At 40.0% G+C, this 19,749-nt stretch overlaps 1 protein-coding gene across 1 annotated transcript in view; it reads right to left on the reverse strand.

The window, feature by feature from the left end:
• LOC118113661 (vacuolar protein sorting-associated protein 13B-like) overlaps positions 1 to 19,749 on the reverse strand; it is a 311,783-nt gene that overhangs the window by 211,022 nt on the left and 81,012 nt on the right. The window contains exons 18-19 of the mRNA XM_035163589.2: positions 17,223 to 17,357; positions 16,340 to 16,519 (exon numbers count right to left, since the gene is read on the reverse strand). Of these exons, the coding sequence (XP_035019480.2) occupies positions 16,340 to 16,519; positions 17,223 to 17,357 (315 nt within the window). The remainder of the gene's footprint in view (positions 1 to 16,339; positions 16,520 to 17,222; positions 17,358 to 19,749) is intronic.

Consider the following 19,749-nt stretch of genomic DNA (forward strand, 5'->3'; position numbering starts at 1 on the left):
ACGTATATTTGCTGAATTATCTCTTCCTTGTAAAGGGTCCATCTCTGTCTTTCTGTCTCTGTGACCACAGAGGAAGCTTCTGTGAAGGTTCCTGATAGCAGAGACAGATTAACGGCTGATAAGAGAGGTGTGAACAGCAGTGTAAGCTTGTCACTGCAGGGGGGTAGAATGACAGTAGAGGTTAGAGGGTTACAAGGCAAGAGAACTGGACATCACAGAACTGGGCAACGTCAGCCCTGCCAGACCAGTGTAGATGCAACTCGAGCATCAGTCATATCAGAGTATTTCTTCACTGAAAGAAGAACAACGAACGGCACTAAAAATATGTTTTTGTTCTTCCTCTGAATAGCTTCAGCAGCAGATACCTAGACAGTGATAGATGGTTCATCCAATCACTCATCCATCAACAAATAAGCCTAGAACAAAAAAGGATGTAAGGTGTTATTACACATTCTTTCTTTCATTTTCCTCTTTTACATGGATAAGGTTAAAAAAATTTGGAGAAAAAAGTACAGTTTAGTAAAAATGTAAAATGATTGTATATAACTTGTGATGGGGTAGAGCAATTCAATGCTTTTTTGCTAGGCAGGGTAAGATGCTTTAACTCTGGGATGAGGTGTTCGTATTTGTTAAATATCTAAATTAAAATTAATATTTGAAGAACTTAAAGGTTCAGTGTGTAGAATCTAGTGGTGAAGTTGCATGTTGCAGCTGAATACCCCTCCCCTCACCCTCCCCTTCCAAACATGAAAGAGAATCTGTGGTAGCCTTCAGTTGTCATAAAAATCTAAAAGGTGTTTAGTTTGTCCAGTTTGAACTACTGTAAAAAACATGGCCGCCTCCGTAGAAAGGACCAGCTCCTGATGTAAAGATAATGCATTTAAATATAAAGGGCCCATTTTAGGGTAAAAAAACAACAACCAACAATTTAATTACACAATAGTACACGTCACAAAGGGGTATTATTTTATGTTCAATTTCTGCCAATAGATCCCTTTCAACCAAATCTTACACACTGAACCTTTAAGTATCTTGTAATATATTGATATAAATAGTTATATGCAAGCGTTTCCATAGTTCAGTAAAAGCTTCACCTGCGGGAAATGGACATACATATTACCTTTTTCGAATGTTAATTCACTGTTACTTTTAAATTGATAAACCTAAAAAAATTGAACAAAATTAAACATTCAAGGTGGAAAATGCAACTTAGTCAGTATTTAGTAACCCATACTTTGGCACAGCTTGCAAATACTTTTTGCTGTGAGGGCTGTTCCCAAAGCTTTGGCCTGTATTGAGTTAAAGGTGGATTTTAAATATATACTTTGGATCATTGTCCTATTTCTGATGCCTGCTTCTTTTCAGTTTCACTTTCTTGAGTGATTTTATTACATTTGTATCCAGAAATTGCTGATTTTAGTGGAATCCTGCATTGGTTGCTACATTACCTCAACAGTTGGCAAGGTTTTCTTTTCATCAAACCCAGGTCTAAATACACCTTTAACCCCAGAGGTTTTAATTCCATCTGTCCACAGCACTTGTTTCCAAAAAATATACATTTTGCTATTTTCTCATCTGATTTATAAGATGAAACCATAGTTTCCTTCTTATGTCTCATCCATATAAAGCCCTTTTTGTGCAGCAAGTCTGCTAAGTAAACAGTGCACGACCACTCATGTGCCAGCTAAACCTTCCGGCATGTCCCTCACCTTTCTGGCAAAAAGTCCTGCAGTTTTATCTGAATACCTTCTAGGTGTTTCAGATCTTATCAAGACTTCCACAATTCCTCTTAACTGCAGTTTTAATTGACACTCGGACAGAGCAAATTTCAGGCTGGCAAGCTTTGATTTCTTTTCGTAGCTTCCCCTTCTTTGTAGGCATCAATTAGTTTCATTTTCAAATCCTCAGTCAGTTGCTTAGAGGAGCTCATGGAGAACATTTATCAAGCTCAGCTGACAATTCATCAAAACAATTCTCGACAATTCTACCTTAAAATGTGCATCAAATAAGACCAAACATGTTAATGAAGTTGTGAGTGATTTGTAAGAATTTTGCACATGCAACATTTACTGTTTTTTAAGTGTATGAAATAAAATATAAGTGCATTCATGCAAGAATGTTTCATTATTAATCTGTCTGCTGCGTAGACTGTATTTAATTATTTTAACTTGACAAAAAACAAAAAAGATAGAAACAAAATCGTTTGCATAACACTTAAGTTGGTCTGGGTCCACAGAAGTTGAATGGTTGCTGCAACTTGATACGGCACTTCAACTGCAACTCTGCAGTTCTACTGAGTCATAAATCCACCATGTGACTTGGTGATAAGGTCCCTTTACCGAGTTCCCCCCGTCTGCGTCTTATCACACTGTTGCACCCCCTCTCCTCTCCACCATCCCACCTTACACCCCCCTTACATGTTGTGGACAAGCATGACAGTATGACCTTTGACACCTTAATCAATGGGCATTAAAGAGTCTCTTAAACAAAACTGATGAAATGGTAAGATTTGTCTGACAGGGCGACTGACTGACTGGCCTAGAGGCTAAGAGGGATCCAGAAGCAGTGGCGCTGAAATGGCGTCACCAACACATTGGAGGTGGCAGAATTGGTGGGAGAGTGTTGGCTATCACAGGGCTTACAGATTAGCCTGGCTTATTAGTTCATTATAGGTACCCTGCACCTTCTTAGGATTGTGACACGTCGCTGACTCCTTGCCTGTTTCAGCCCTTTCTCATACAGGCGGGGTGTCTGCCTGTCAGACACAGATGGAGGTAAAAGGGTGAGAGTGATTCAGTGACCCTATAATGTCGGTAAATTTAACAAGAGCCAGGAAGCTCAGCAACAAAAAAGCAGACAGACCCGGAAAAAACACACTTGCGTCACAAAATATACGCAGACATATACGTGACAAAGCAAGACAGTTTTGTGCAGACTGCACCACAACAAAACTCAGCATTAGAACATGTCTGGATAGATAAAAGGCTTTTGTTGTTGAATTCTAATGATTTATAACAAGCACCAAAGTGATGGCATATGAAAAATATGTAAAGTGCACTAAGAGGACAATGGTGCAGTCACTAAATATGGCAATTTATCAGAGAGAAAATGAGAACGAGATCAATGTGTAGATATAGCAAGAATAAAAGAGCAAAAAACCTATAACTTATACTGAGGGAGAGTAATATTTTTAACACATGCCAAAGTGTAATGGTAACCAGGATGGGGGTCAACTAACGGTTAGACCACCAAATGGATTTCCATCAAATCCACAAGGGGCAGTGTGTCCTTTAAAATGTTGAATCTGTATTGTTGACGAAAATACTTGTTGGTAGAAACGAGTTTATGTAGAGATAAAACACAACATGATTAAAAACTAAGTCGTCAAGCTTAAAGCTTTTATTTTAAGTGCTTGTGAAACAAAAACTAAATCGTATTCTAATGTAACTCAGTGTGTTGAGGCCTGAACTTATGGCCAGCTTTTCAGGGTATTGGAGATGCTGTTTGGTCGGGACAAAGACTTTTTTGTAAATCTTATTTATCAATACTGATGTAGGATGTTCATCTATGTCCACTCATATCTACTATCCATTGATAAGTCATAGGTTATTTATTGAGTAAGAGCACAGTCATATCCAATTTTCTGTGTGAGGTAACAGGCCACTGTGTATTTGGGACCACTGCATGCACCACACATGTAGACAAGTCATCTGTCTCCCTGTTTGGAGAAGGAGACTGGATTTAGTGTCTGCACCTGGCCAGAGATCGTCTGCCTCTCCAGGAGCCAGGCCTCACAGTGACACTTTAAAACAGAGCGGACTCATTCAGCAGTCAATCAGGAGTCTGTGCTTTTTCCCAATACTTGATCCCACATCCACATTCAGATAACCTGTGCTGTACAACAAAACCCAGTGGATTTGTACAATGATTCCAAGTGCTCCATTCTGCAGCAGTGTGAACGATGAATGAGTTTCAGTGGAGTAAAAACTTGACCCTTTAACTCTGTGCAGGAGCCTCTGGCTGCTACTGACCAACAGGGGCACAGCAGGAATTGCTACCATCTGTAGTAGTTTAAAATACTGTTCAACACATTGGTAAAAAAACACATACCCATTTTCTACATATAAAGACACACAACAACCGGGAGCTTAAAGTGTATCCCACTCCTTTCATCTCCCCTTCAATCAGGTAAATTCACTTCCTACTAGTAACAGGCCAGTGTGCATCCTAATTTCAAGGAGTTTTATGCCTGGTTCTCCCCCAACAGAACAGAGAGTGCTTACAGATCTGACAGGAACATATTGATACCAGAAAAGTTCACCATGTATTTAACAGTCACAATATACCCACACAGCTCATGAGGACACAAACGTGTCAAACCACACATTCTGTATGAACCCTATCAGGGCCGTTGTATACCTTCCTCAGGCACACCAGAAAAGCAAAGCCCTAATGGTGCAACCACAGAGCTGAAAGGAGACTCTGAGGTCCAAGGTCCCTGAGCACAGCACCTTGGCTGTGAAGCTCAGCCTCACAGAAGCAAGGATGTAGCCTCTAGCCTAGGGGTCAAAGCGCTAACCCAGTCGAAAACAGTCTGTGCAGTCTGAGCTGATTAAGTTAATACACACTGTGGATACAGACACATATTAGCCACAGCTTTCAAAACATCAGATCATATTTCTTGGTAAAATGTTTTCTTATTTAACGTTGGTAATGAGGATGTTGCCTGTCGGCCTGTCTCCATCTCCCTCCCTCTTTATGTCCAAAGTGTGTTTATGAATCATGAGAATATGACATCCTTTTGGTTTTGGAAAAGATTCATTTTGGCCTTACTATTTCTTGTGAAAATAAAATAAATCTGTAAAAATATAATCAAAAGAAATCAATCACTACAAAGTGCTGATGCTGCCAACTGTGACCAGAGTGAGTGATAAATCTAAAACACCGGTTTGGGTGAAGCATACCATACAACAAGGTCAGTTGTTGGTGGTGGTGGTGGTATGGCTCATAATGTGAGAGAAGAAAAAAACTAAAAAGAAAAAAGAGAAAAGGAGGCACAGGGAACAAAATAAGTGCTGAGAGTCAGAGAATGACAACTGGCCATAAAAGTTTACTTGAGTTGAAAATGACCAAGTCAAAGACCTTGTGTGGCCTCCTGAAACACTCAGGCTCCGGTTACCATGAGTGTCGGAGGGGGCAAAGGGAGCAGGATGCTCCCCTCAGCCATGAGGTGTGTTCCAATGAATCTAGCTTGGAAACAGTTTATAAAGAATTTGCTACAGCTGCTTAGGGAGGTGGACATTTTGAATTATAGCTATAGCACAACACTGTAACTAAGCTGTATGGTGGAATATATCTTTAGTTATGGTGTAACTACAACACTAGATTTAAACTCAGCTACGTCTAAACTTACATATACCTGGTCTAACAGGCTGCAAGCCAGTAACACTGTTAGATCAAAGCTTGTTCAGTTGAACTGCTGAGGTCGATGACATAGGACAAGTGACATGAGCCTGAGTTTAATCTTTAAAAAGAAATGTGTAGTTCCAAAACAGACTATAAAAACCTTCTGTTGTGATTTAAACCTTTAAACCACATTTTGCTCATGTGCATAATTATTTACAAAGTAATGTGCAACTGAAGATGCTCTCCGCATTGGGATTTGTAAAGTTAGTAAATTATTCATGACATATTAGCTGGTCAGTCAATGATATTATAACTATCACAAGCTGTAACATAAACACTAACACATGCACATTTCATCTTCGCTGGAGTTTTTATAAAATTAGAGCTTTAAAAAAATGTTTCATTTTCACTTAGTCAGCTGGTTAAACCTGCATATACTTAGTCCACGGCATCACTCTTGGTTGGCCAAAGATGTTCTTGTGTGGTCTGAGACGGGCTCTGAAGACAAATGAGAATGTTGCATACAAAACAAGAAGAGTTACAGAACTCTAAGGAGGGGAACTGCTTCCATATTTAGGAGGGTAAATACGTGATGATAGAGTGTGGACTCTGAGAGGCCGTTCTTCAGTCTGTCTGTCAATGACACAAAAACAATGGTTTTGGGTAGTTTTAAAAGGAAATACACTCTGAACAACAGAGAACCAGGATATATGGCAGACATAAACGTGCAGAATTAACTTGATGTTTTTCTTTTCTTTTTCTCACTAAGAAAGAGATGATGCCTAAGTGTGCTTTTTGCTGGCTCCAACAGTGTTTCTGAACACAAGCCAACCCTGAAAAAAGGTCAAAGACCTTGTAATTGGTACTATTGAGAACCTCCTTAGTGTGTGAATGAGAGTATGAAAGAATACGCCAGTAATATGGGAGAATTCAACATTAGTGTGGGTTGTGTCACATTCCATTCTTTACTGAGCCTCACTGAACACCCCACCGCCCACCCCACCCCCGGTCTGGTTCCTACCGGCTGATTGTGTTAATTACTTAGCCTTTTTCATTCTATGAGAGTTGTGAGAAATCTTTCTCACCACCACCGTCCTGCCAAGCGTACATCACAACCCCCACAACTACCATAGGCTTAATTATCTTAATTGAATGCATATTAACACAGTAATCCAGTCATAATCCCCACATCAGCATCAAAAGAAATTTCCAAGAATATGAGCTCTTACACTTATCACCCCTACCCCGCACATTTCAACTCCTCTTTCCCCTCAAACCTTTTATCATCTTTTTACTCTCCACACTACTGTTTTATATGTGACTGTACTCTGTCCACTGACTTTTAGTTTTTCCCTTTTTTGTTTGGAGAAGCTAGTGCTGCTGCAGTTCAGTGAAGCTTTGGACATTGTGTGCACTGATTTGAGCAACAGTGCAGCATGGGAAAGTGTGTGTGGAGTGAAAAAGAGGAGGGGAGAGGAGGTAGAGGAGTATACTGTAAGGGGAACAGGAGAAACAACGATGGGAGGGCTGGAGGGAGGAGATGATGCATGGCAGCTGAGCTGTGAAGAAGCTAATGGGCTCTCATCCCCTTCCCACGCCCACAGTGTGTTTTCTGATGGGCACTCAAGCGGCGAGACTCATACTGGTTTGGCTACCGGCAGAGAATTCCAGCCAGCTTGCTTCAATACTGCTTTGCTAGGTCAATTCTGCATCTGCCTGAACACTGGTTAGCCTATATGTGACTTTAGGCCTGGCAGAGTATGAATCAGTAACCAACCTCTAATATCTCAAGGAGCTGTTGGCTGCTCTCACTCACAGCTTGAACAGCAATAATGAGAGATGAAAGGAATAGGAATGGCTTGCAGACACACAGTTACACAGATAAACGGTGGTAAAATGCACAGGGAGCCACCACAAATCAGTGTTTATCTCTGGAAAGATGGGACGGCATCAGAAAGGGAAATTCATCACAGGGCAACAGCTAAACCACAGCTCATCACATCAGCCTGTACAGTAATCTGTACAGTTTATCATGAAGCATCAAAGGAGAACGTATAAATCAGTGATATAAATTATGTTATCTCAAACTAATGAAAACATATGCAATTACTTTGCATAAGTACCTTATTAGATAGAATACATATAAGTGGAAAAAATCTATCCAGATAGTTTGAAACTTTTGTATGTACAACTAAATCTAATAAACTAATAGAAATGTAGATAACTAAAGACAATGTTCAGGCCTTTTAGTTAGTGTGGACATTATCCCCTCTAATTTGTGAGAATAAAACCCGAAGCCTCTGATAAGGTGATCCAGGGAAGCCAATTGTTTTGATTGTGCTGTGTGATGTTTGATCTGAGTGTGTGGAATGTGGCGACCTTTGATCCAGTGACAACATTCAATTAGATAAGGTTAACTAAAATGACCTTGTCCACCCATGCTACTAAGCTCAGAACTGGATAAAGTATAAACAGCTCGTGAACGAGGGATTACTAGTGCCCGCTTTAGCAAACAGTCAGAAAGCCACCTCTCATTGACAGCACATACACAACATAGACAATATGGTTATAAAAACTACACTACTTTCTCCTTATTCTTACTCACTTGACATTATCCAGAGGAGCTGTATGTGACATAACACAAATGGCAGAGTGAGAGGCTCAGGACATTCACTGGAGTTACTACTGCCAACCCCCTAGTAAAAACTCTGAACGGATGCAACTGATGCAAAACTGAAAAAAAATAATCTCAGGATGAAAAAGAGGTGCCATACATAAAGAAGAAACAGACGACGATGTCCGATTAGACCGACAGCGAGAATCAAGAGCTTTTGGTTATATCGATTCCGGTGTTGATGTGCTGTATGTGATTTCCACAGCAGAATTAATACGTTATATCCTACCTCTGCATGCTGCACCACACCTAGCCTGAACATTCAGGAGATTTGTGTCGTTGTAAACGCGTCTGAACGGAGAATCTCCTGCTGCATTATTCATATGTAAAGGCTTATTCCGAAGAGAGTCTATACTCGATTGTGTGCACATTCTCTGGAGATTATGTCTTAGAACAGCTATTGACAGCTAACTCAAGAGAACAGCAGGCTTCTCAGGCTTTGACCAATGTGTTCCCTTTAAATGCACCTTAGGCGTGTGTCTCTGCAGCTTCAGTTGTGTGATGGAGAACTAATAAACATTATTTATTACCACCGCCCCAATGACATTCTATATTTTGCAGTTTGATTTATGTTTACATTATTTCTTCTGGTGTTTGTTCAATATTGGCATGGAAAGTTCCTCAGTTGGCAGTTTTTTGTCCATTATCTCAGTTTCATTATCCATTCATTATCGGTGTATTCTGTTGCTTTACTGTTGCCATGACCAACTTCCCCACAGACACAGTTAAAGTGGCATTTGCTTTCATCTCTTTTCCAATCCAAGCACTCTGTCCAATTTGAATCTCTAACTGCAATAAACTGAATGATTCTCAGGAAGGATTTATAATTGAAAGTGCCAAATGGCCACATGGAAGCTGTGATATCATGTAAGAGTGGAGGCTAGCTTGAGCAGCAGCTTTAGCCCCAGTCACGCTCCACCCCAACCCTATCTCTAGCCTTAGCTGTCATCCCCTTGTACCGAATATCTGCCCCCTGCCCCTCAGCCTCACACTCCAGTCAGGCTTTAAGCACTGTGAGAGTGGCCTAAGTAGCTCAATACTTCCCAGATGAACAGCTCCAGTAATGGGCCATGATTGACCCCAATAGCCAATCCTGAGTGGGTTCCCTCGGGTCTAATCTCCACATTACTTGCTCTGCTTCACACACACTGACAGAAGAGGCATGGTGAGAGTGGCTGCTGTGAAGATTTAACTGATTATTGAGGAAGATACAGTGCACAAAGACAAATAAACAAAGTCGATTGGTACAGTTTTATGTACCTGAACTACTCTATCTAAAATAGTGTGGAACCATTTCAATATGTATGGAGTTTTAAACAGCAGCACATTTGCATGACATACTTGCACTTTCTCACAAGCATGTACAATAAATGTATTTTTAGTACCTTTTTGTCTACTGTGGATCTAACAGCCAAAAAAGTTCAGGCCAGCAGCTTAAAGACATCAAGCTGCTGCCTGTGACAAAGCCAGACTGTTGATTTAACACTTAATGGAGTGAGTGAACACATGCAAAGGAGGGAAAAAAGAGCATGATAGATGGATGTATGAAAGTACGGCAGGCCTTTGAAAGATTGTAATGGAGGCGTCTACCAAGGGAGATCCCAAAATTCACACCCATCTACGGTGTCAGTGCATCCCATTCAAAGGTTACATTAAAGTCAACATTAAATAAGATGCTACTGTACTTGTCTATTGTGAAACATCAAAGTGGTGGCATTCTGTTGCAAAAGACTGTTGCGAGCCTTTTACACCCGTGAAAACCGATTACTTAGAGTGTTATAAAACTGAACCAAAGGAAAGATAAGCTTTTGAAAATCCAACATATGACAAGTGTGCTGGAATGCTGTGCTTAAACAAAAGGCATTTTCTGTTGTTTTTGTATATGGCAAAATTTAACCAAACAACCTTGATTAAAAACTTAAACTGGATTGAAAATGATAAACACCTACATGGAGTTTTAAAGTCGGATAGATAAATACTGGAAATTATGTTAACGTCAGTGTTGAAGACCGACCTGTTGAAGGTTGGATTTAATTCTGCACACTTAAAACATATTTTCTTCCATCCATCTGTCTACTATACAAACAGTAATTGAGGAGAAAACAGCTTTAATATGTATTAGAGAACTAAATATGTTCAGTATTACAATGCCCGGGAAATTCTCAGAGGATTAATTCCATGTAGCTTTCATAATTCCCTCCAATATGTTTAAATTACGATTAAAGATCACTTTGTTCCCCTATTCCCACAGCTCCCATGGTATGGTAAAGAGATCAAAACTGGAGGGTTTTATAGGGAACATCTTTAACATTTGCTCTGCTCTCAGTGTGCTTGATTAAATGTAACATTTTGAGATCCCAGAGCTCTGAGAAAAGCATAAATCATTGTCTCACAGCTGCTGCCGTGCCTGGGGAAAACACATGCTATCCCTTATTCTCCCTCTCTTTTCGTCTTCTCTATGATCATAAAGCCCACCCAACCCATTGGTCCCCCCTTCTTTAGTGCAAGTCATGGTGGTGGAGGGTGAGAGGAACACCTGCAGCCTGCCGCTTGCACTGAAGTTCAGCGTACACCCCAGCTCCTCACACACCCTCTAGCCCTCTGCTCCCTCACACTGGCCCCGTCCAAGGCCCCCTTAGTCTTTCCCATCCATCAGCAGTGACAGGCTCAAGACAAAGCCAAGGAGGATCGTCAGCCAGCCACTGTCCAGGGATCAAAATGATCAAGCTGTCTCTTGAGTAGCACTGATAATTTACATGCAGTGGAGCATGAGTGATACGGCCAAGGATTTCTAGCCCTACTGATCCTTAAGGCACAGCTCTACTATGATTAAATTCACAAATAATTTATAGACCTAATACTAGTCAGAGTATAACATAGTCCATGTGGATGAATAACCCGTGCCCTTCTGATCAAGCTTACCAGTCGTATTGCAGCAACTGCTTCACCTCCTGAGCGCCACAAGTCTGACTCCTCCTACAGCTGGCTCGCTTTCCTCTATGTTTTGCTCCATCCTGTTTTTTCATTAAAATTTTATAATGGCACAGATTTCTCATTATTCAATGTGTCATAACAAAGCAAAGGCATGAAATATGTTTGGTTCATATAAAAGGGGAGAATATGGGAAAGAAAATGGGGTGAATATTTGACTATGGTTGGACTCCACAACTGCCAAAACGTCTAATCATTGTTGGGTCAATCTGCAATAACTGCTCAATTAGGAGAAATCATGAGGGACTGTAGCATTGCAAGGCAAAGGGTTAACAGCAAGATCTGAAATTACTTTAGGCCTTTGGATCTATAAAAGAGTTTATTTCAAAGCAGAGCTGCTCAGTTCTTCTGCGTTAAACCCACGCCTTTAATAGTGTTTAATTTATTAGAATGTTACAACCTCAACTCTGTTAAATGAAAACACATGAGTCTGGATCTGCAGGAGCTCTACAAGTGTGTATGGACTCCAACATCCAACCGCCACCCCTAGCCACTCAACCCTCTCTTCATTTTCTAAGTAAATTGGAATTTCGTTTTAATTCACTGGTAAACAATTAGACAGAAAACAGATGTCACTGGCCATATTTAAAAGCAGCTCATCCCGTTAGTGAATGAACTTTGCATGAAAGAGTTAGAAAAAGTGAAAGACAGAAGGAGAGTAAAAAGAGAGAGAAAATTAGAATATTTCAATGTTGCATTAAAATGCTGGACCATGCATTAAATGATTTAAAATACAATTGTTTCAGCACAGAGCAAAATAACATTCCTCAATTTGCTTTGAGGTTTGTTCTAAAAATATTTCAGACAGGCAACTGCGTCATAGAAAGCGGCCCAGACTAAGTGCTCAAGACCTCAATGGGAACTGTGTGATTGGCTGTTCGTATAAAAGGCTATTTCACCAAACATATTGTATTCAAAATGACCTCAGAGATAGTGACTTCTGATCTGTAAAAACTGAAAAAATAAGCCATGGAGAAACAGCTTCTGTGCTGGCTTAGAAGATCCACAGGGGAGGTCCTGGTGATTCAAGAACCTGTCACATCCTCTAAGAAATGAGATGATACAGAAATCACACATACATGACCAGTGGGGAAAACAATAAAGGGCATGATTAATCCCATACTAAAAAATGGGGAAAAAATGACGCGTGTGAAAGCCCCAAGTCATTATATCATATACAATATATATACACATAAATATTCAAACACAACTCTCAATTCACTGACTGGTAGCTTGGTGTCAACTGCCATTCTTTGAGTAAACATTTTACTTTGAGAATTGGGTTGACATCCCACAGCACTGCAACTTACGTTGGTCTCCTACAAAAACCAGAAGTGACTAATCAAATGTAAAATAGAATATAAAAGGATCTAGATTAAATCAATGATTAAGATTTTGCTAAATGGAATCAATAGAGCCACATGGGACGAACAAAATGTGCTTTATGTCAAGGCCAAAAGCCCTAACAATTCAGAAATGTCATGAGCACAAAATGCTGAACCTCTGAGTCAGTCCTATGGGAAAAAAGGGTTCAGCCCATTTAGAATGGTGCTATTCCACTTTTCATCTCTGGCTAAATGAGGCGGTGCATCCATCATTCCATTAACACTGCTCTAACAGGCTCCCACTCACCCACTGCTTGACAGCAGGGACATGGGACATGTGGACTTACCAAAGGCTTTGATGTAAGTCTCACCACCATAAAAAACACAGACCAAGAAGTAGACACCAACAATGCGTGTGTGCAGACACACTAAGGCTTTCCATCAGCAGCGCACATGCATGTGCGTACACCAAACACGCACACGCACACACACACACACACACACACACACACACACACACACACACACACACACACACACACACACACACACACAGAGAGAGAGAGAAAGAGAGTCTGGTGAAACTGTTATTGTCAAGCCACACTGCTGTTTCCAGCTTTGACTGCATTGACAGGTATGTTGTAGATAAAAGAAAGATTTCTGGCAGAGTGCGTGTGTCTGTGTCAGCTGTACTGAAGTGCTTTTTGTTCAAAATATAACAGTCATACAATAAAATGTTAATGCTTGCACCCATTTAGTCTATTTTCTATGTATAAATGCAATGATTAAGCCACCAAATGATGAATCAATCTCTTGTCAAACTACTAAAAACAAATGAACAGAGACATATACACAGATAATGTGAGAACATTATTGATTTGTGATTAAATTAAATTAAATCAAAAATAAAACCAGCAAGAAAAGTAGAACACTAAATGCAGATGATGGAAAAAAAGGGAGTACTGAGGCAGTGATGAGAAGGAGTACAGGCCTCCACTGCTCCACATCTGCTGGAGATATACGCAGTGCTTCTGGGACTCCCGCCTCTCTTACACCTTCATTCGCTCTCACCCTTTTATGGCTTCTCATTGGTCTTCTGGTTTGTGTTCAGATCAGGTTTTAAAATGTTAAAATGTACTGTATGTACTGTCTTTATGAGCCATTGTTTAACAGAAATAATACGCTCTCTAAATCAAAGTAAGAGGCTGTGCGGTGTTCCTAAAAATATCTGTTTGTGAGGCTGTGAAGGGTGGAACAACCCTCGTCAGACATACAGCTTTACTTTCGAAAATCTTCTCCCATGTCATTGCAACTTCCTGAAAAGTATATTCTGTGAGTGCTCACATTCGTCAAACTATGAGTTGCCTATGAAATGTAAGCTTTTCCCTGCCTTACATTTTCAATTTATAGCACTGTCTTGGTGCTCGGTTCCACAGCAATGGGACAATGATTGACTGGGTGATATTCAAACAGCAATGGAATTCCTGGTTAGGGATGACCTCCCAGATCTACTGTCTCTAAAATGTACTTATCTTTTTACTTCACAACACCCTGAACTACAGCTGTGTCTTCTCCTCACAGTCTGAAACCAGCTGAGGCCAGCCTTATCTCCATCTCAGCACTGACATGTTTAAAGTGCAGGGGCCTGATATGATTCAGCACCCGGTTCGGGGGTTTACGTGAGTCAAGGCCATACAATGAATCTCCCCATCCCTGTATTAAAAGTGATGTACAGTTGTGACTCTGAAAACAACTTTAAAAACAAGTGCTGGAAGTACTGGAGGTGTATTGTTTTACACTCATCCCAAGCTTCTCCTGTATCTGCTGTTGGGGCAGGAAGGGGTTGTGGAACGGCAGCAAACTTAGAATTAGTCGCCTTTGTTGACTTTTAGTACAGAGACATTAGACTTATGTGTTTTCCAAAAAAAAATAAAAAGATTTATAATTGTGTAAAATGATTTGTGCATTATTTGTATGTTATTTGTCCCCCACCTAGCAGTGGCTTATATAAACCATATACATAAATACATTTAAAGACAGCTGCATAGTTATAGAGTCTGTAGTGGGGTGACACGCAACTATTAGTATTTAGAAAAACTAATTTCCAACTTTGAAAGCACACACAAATTAGGCGAAAGCAAAGATTTCTCAGTTTTCCATTAGCAAGTGAACACAGCATGCACAGTCCATCTGAGTGCAGCTGGAGACTCATCAAACAAATGTAATCTGATCTGTGCATGTCAGGTGATCCGTGCACACACATTGAACAATTTGTTTACATTTGTTGATAAGTTTAAAAAGAAGATGGTTGTGTAAACAGGCAGCTTTGTGTTTCAAAAGCAAAAATGATCAGACCTGTTCCGTTGAAGTTAGAAATAAGTAAGTAAATATTAGTTATTCAGCTTTTGATGTGTGCATTTGTGAAACTGTTTTACATGCATTCAAACCGCTTGGTATTTGAACCTAAAATTACACACAAATAGTAGTACACGTTTGCAAATCTTGTTTTTTTATTCATTGTTTAGATACTACAATACATTTGGGACCATTTTGAGAAAATTTGTATCTATTTTTTGACAGTGGGAGAGAGTCAATTACTACTTCCAAAGGTATTGGTCTTATCTAGGACTGTCATATCAAAGAACTCTTTGCAGTTGGGGAGGAGAAATTAGTGATGACCTTATGATATTCATGGCCTAATTCACAGAAGAGAACACATCTGGAGCAATGTTAGCCTAAAAATGTTGGAGACTGTCCTGAATAGGTGAGGACAAACCAGGCTATTGCTGTAGATACAGAGATGCACTGATTTGCCATCATTCAATTTACAACTTACTACATAAAGTACATTAAAACTTTGAGCTTCGAAATCTGAATAGTATTTTTAGTCTTTTAGAAGTGCTACTGACACCACTACACTTTGAGAGCAGTGGTTTTTAAACTTTTTCTGCCCAAGGCCCACCGCAGGCCAAGCAAAAATCGCAAGGCATACCTGAATTCTTACTCATGCAAAACCATTGTTTTCATCCACTTTACCTGCATTCCTCTCTTTTGAAGTTGCTCTCCTTCACACTGTCATCTGTATCATAACTGATATAATAAATTAAAAAGTAATTCATAACCTTTTGTATCAGGGCTCCAGACTAACGTTTACTGGTGTACCAGTACATCATTTAGGTGCATCCAACAAACTGTGTGTGTGTGTGTGTGTGTGTGTGTGTGTGTGTGTGTGTGTGTGTGTGTGTGTGTGTGTGTGTGTGTGTGTGTGTGTGTAGTCTAGAGAGTAAGATGGCGATGAAGTGCATTTAATTCTGATCAAACACAGAATCACCCAGCCAAATGTTTCAACAGACGGGTGGTGACTAAGAAAGTTTTTTTAGTAGCACTTCACAGATTTAAATGGTCACATTCTGAAGCCCTGTAGTAGTATGATAGTATTGCAATAATAATTTTGTACACATCTCTCAAAATCCCACGGCACACCATTTGGGAAGCACTGGTCTAGAGACACAATCACATGCTGCAACCTGACATCAGTGTACCCTTCAACAGGTATGCTCGAGTGGTTAGCTGTTGTCAGCCAGCTCAGCCCAGTGCTGACAAAGAGTCACTGCTGTTTAGAGAACTCGTGCTGCCTGTGAAGTGACACTGAGTTGCCAACCTGGCTTCAAGGATACTCGACAGGAAAAACACTTATTGGCTTTACTAAACAGATAACTGAAAGTAAAGAGTGTGTGACATTATATGAAAATATGATGATCTAAACAAACCAAGACTTTGGCATTAGATCACCAACGACTAAGCTGGAATATGGATTACTAGTACCTGTCATAAATTCAAACAACAGAACCACAACTCAAAAATGAGCTTAAAAAAGACAATGTAGAGGAGAAGACAGGAGAGGTGAGGAGAGGAGAGGACAGGAGATTTAAATATCTTCTACCTGAGTTCCTGCAACTGTCTCCTTGCTGAGGGACCAGAACAGAAAAGGCGAGCAGGTCAGGAGCAAGCAAAGATTCAGGTTTGCGGATCTCATTAAGCCAGCGACTCATATGGAGTTCTTTGGTGTCAGATGGCCCCTGAATGAGAGGAACCAGCTTGTCCTTCACCCCATCTCCTGAACCTGAAAAACAAAACAAAATCAATTTAGACGTCTTATTTTAAAATTGTGGCCATAAGCATTAAAAATACAAAAACAAGAGCTTGTCTTGAGTGCTTCATGGAATCAAAAAATCCCTTTCACCTGAATCACTCAGTGACTCAAGGTCTGATTTTCACTAAAAAATACAGAGTGTCCATGTTAAAATAAATTATAATACTAGTCAATAATTAGTGTCAACATTTTTGGGACTACAGGTGATATCAGTGAAATATATTTTAGAAGAAAACGGAACAACAGCAATAGGATGGACATGCACTAATTCAACAGTGATTTAGTTACCTTAAAAGTTAAACTCCTTATTTGTAAATCATTTTATGCAACCAAATGCTAAAACAGCTAAAAAGAGTATTTGTATTTCTTTTTTGAGAGGTGCAATACATCTTATCATCTGCCTGACATCATGTGTCAAGTTTGACACGGTAAACTCTGTGATGACACTAGCTCCAACAACATCCCTGGCCAGTGACAGTAACCTAGGAGAAAACAACGACTGAATCACACTGCCGGACAGAAATTAACATTAAGATTGAGGAGAAGAAAAAAAGGCATAGAGACTGAATGTGTAAACATAAAAGTTAAAGAAAGTAAAAGAAGAGTCTAGCCGGTCTCACTCTATCCCTCCTACACAGGCAGTAAAGTTTTAACAGGGCACAGCTGCACACACCTGGGGTCCTGGCGCAGACTTTTACAGCTCCCAGGGTTCCTGAGGCGCATTTCACCGTCGCACGGCTGCAGAACTTCAGCTCCAGGTTTTGGACCGAGCCCTCGAGAGTCGGTGACGGGCCCAGAGATTTCACACCTAATAAAAAAAAGGGGGGAAAAAGTGAAAATGAAGTGCAGTCCGGCAGGTGTAAACACTGCTGCTTGTGGCTTAGTCTAACACTTGATTGGCCTTTAATTACTCTTGACCCCTTTCTTTCCATTTCCTTCTCTCCCAAAGTTGTGGAAAAACCAGGTGCTCTTTAAAGCAGATATGACCAACATGACATGAAGTGTATTGTGTTTATCTGCTCTGGCAGGACAACTGTGGTGTCCTCAGTTTCCAATCTCATTCTTAGTAGGATAAATATGTCAAACAAAAATAAAAAATAAAAAATGATTCCTCTGGATATAGAGAGCTTCCTGTGAAATAATTTACACTACAATGATGGGATTTTGATTTACAAGAGTAAAGTCTCAACATCATAGCCATGTTCATTTTAAAACATGCACAGGAAGGATATTAGAGGAGGTAAAAACCCTTAAATTCTCAAATGTTTGTCCAAATGTTTTATAGGCTCCCAGTAAATCTACTGAGTAGAATGACTTGAACATTTTAGGTTCAATTACAGGGACTATTGGGTGTTTGAGTAACAGGCCATTTTAGAGGATATATATTTCCAAAAGAATATCCAATACAGTCCTGTCTGTATCCATCTGTGTCAACTACAACTCACCTAACACCAGCATTACATCACAGGAGCCTCAACTGCACTTCACTCTATGATTATTTCTCTTAATGACAGTCTGGTTTGGAGGAACCTTTCGTCTGCCATCTTTCCAAAATGAAACAGTTTGCACTGTGGTAAGGAGTAGTGGGGGATTACATACTTGCCATTATGATATGTCAATGTTATTTCTATGGTGAGAGGCTATTTCAAACACATAACAGGACAAAGAAGGATAAATAACTGGATGGCGGAAAGATACTGTGGAGTAAAGGGAGTTCTGTGCCAAACCGCCTGTTGAGAGAGAAGAGGATCCATCCATCAAGTTACATTCTTCCAGTGAGCTGGAACTGTCCGAGGGAATCACATTAAATTCTTACATCACCTGTTCCAATAAGGCTTTACTTCTCAGAATAATCCACTCGTATAGTGAGCACTTCATTTCCTAAAAGTGTCCACAGTACTTTCTGACTGAGTTCACAGCTGAGTGGGGCTTAATCTGCGCATTCACATGAGAACATGGAAATGTTATCAGATGAAGAATGGAAATGAAGGACACCTCTCAGTGTAAAAGGAACTAATGATTTCTGCCAGTCAGCTGATGCTCAAGACTGAAAGAATAAAGACTGTAGCAGATGTAAACTGGCCCAGTGACACTAAGATCAATAAGACATAGTGGCAGAACAAACAGCAGAGAGAAGCTCAAAAAGTTAAATATAAACATACACGCATAAAAATTGATAGAGAAGAAATGGAACAGATTTATTGGCTACCATGGATTTATTGCTTACCGGTGAGTGAGAAGGTATTGCATTAATAAGGCACAGATGAGTGCTGCCACAAGAGAGGCTATGAAAGCACAACAGGTCATTATTTGGCAACAGTCCCTGAAACTATAGTCTGGACATCGTAAGACTTTTTTCACTCACCACTCTCTGCTCTCTTACAATTCTTAGTACTCCTCTACCTGTATTGTTTTCCAAACTATTCTTTCATCCTAGCCCATATCTTCTCCTCCTTTTCTCTGCCTGTTCAGACAAATCATTACTGTTAAGATTTGTATTAAATGTTGCATAAATAAAGATTTAGAAAACTTCTGTGTTTGCTTGATACCACACTTTGTTGTTAATCCCAAATCAACTAAATAGTTCAAATGCATGTTTTAATGTTAAACACCAGCCGATGTGGAAAAGGGTGAGATTCAACTAGACACATACACGCAGCACATTTAACCAGGGGAATTACTGGCAATTGCTAAAATCCCTAACCACTGACTTCCCTCCGCTCCCTCTCGCAGACAAATTACCAAGCAACTTCTTCACCTGCTGTCTGAGAGGTCATCTATCCACCCAGATGTAAGATGGGAATGTTAATAACCCTCATTCTGTATCCCTGCCTACCACTTAATATATCTGCAGGTCAAACAGAGAAGTGCTGCATGTCTCTCTGAGGCTTTGGTTACCTGCCTCTCTTCCAGCTTCCTCTGTCTATAAGACAACCGTTCCTTGGGAATTACTTCCTCCCAGAACTAAATTAAGTAACTGGAACTTGGAACCAGATTGACAGTTCTATACAGTGTATATTGCAGGCATTAATATTAATTAATTTTCTAATTAACTGTCCATGCTTATACCGACCTTTGTATAATTACTATAAACAAATGACACAAATGTAAAAAAAAAAAAGCATGATGTGTCTCCATCGATTGATTTAACACCACAAGGATGACTTTGACTCTCCTTTGCGCTTCTTGCATTGAGAAAT

This window comes from Hippoglossus stenolepis, chromosome 8, assembly GCF_022539355.2.
Source record: "Hippoglossus stenolepis isolate QCI-W04-F060 chromosome 8, HSTE1.2, whole genome shotgun sequence".
In the NCBI taxonomy this organism is placed as follows: domain Eukaryota; kingdom Metazoa; phylum Chordata; class Actinopteri; order Pleuronectiformes; family Pleuronectidae; genus Hippoglossus; species Hippoglossus stenolepis.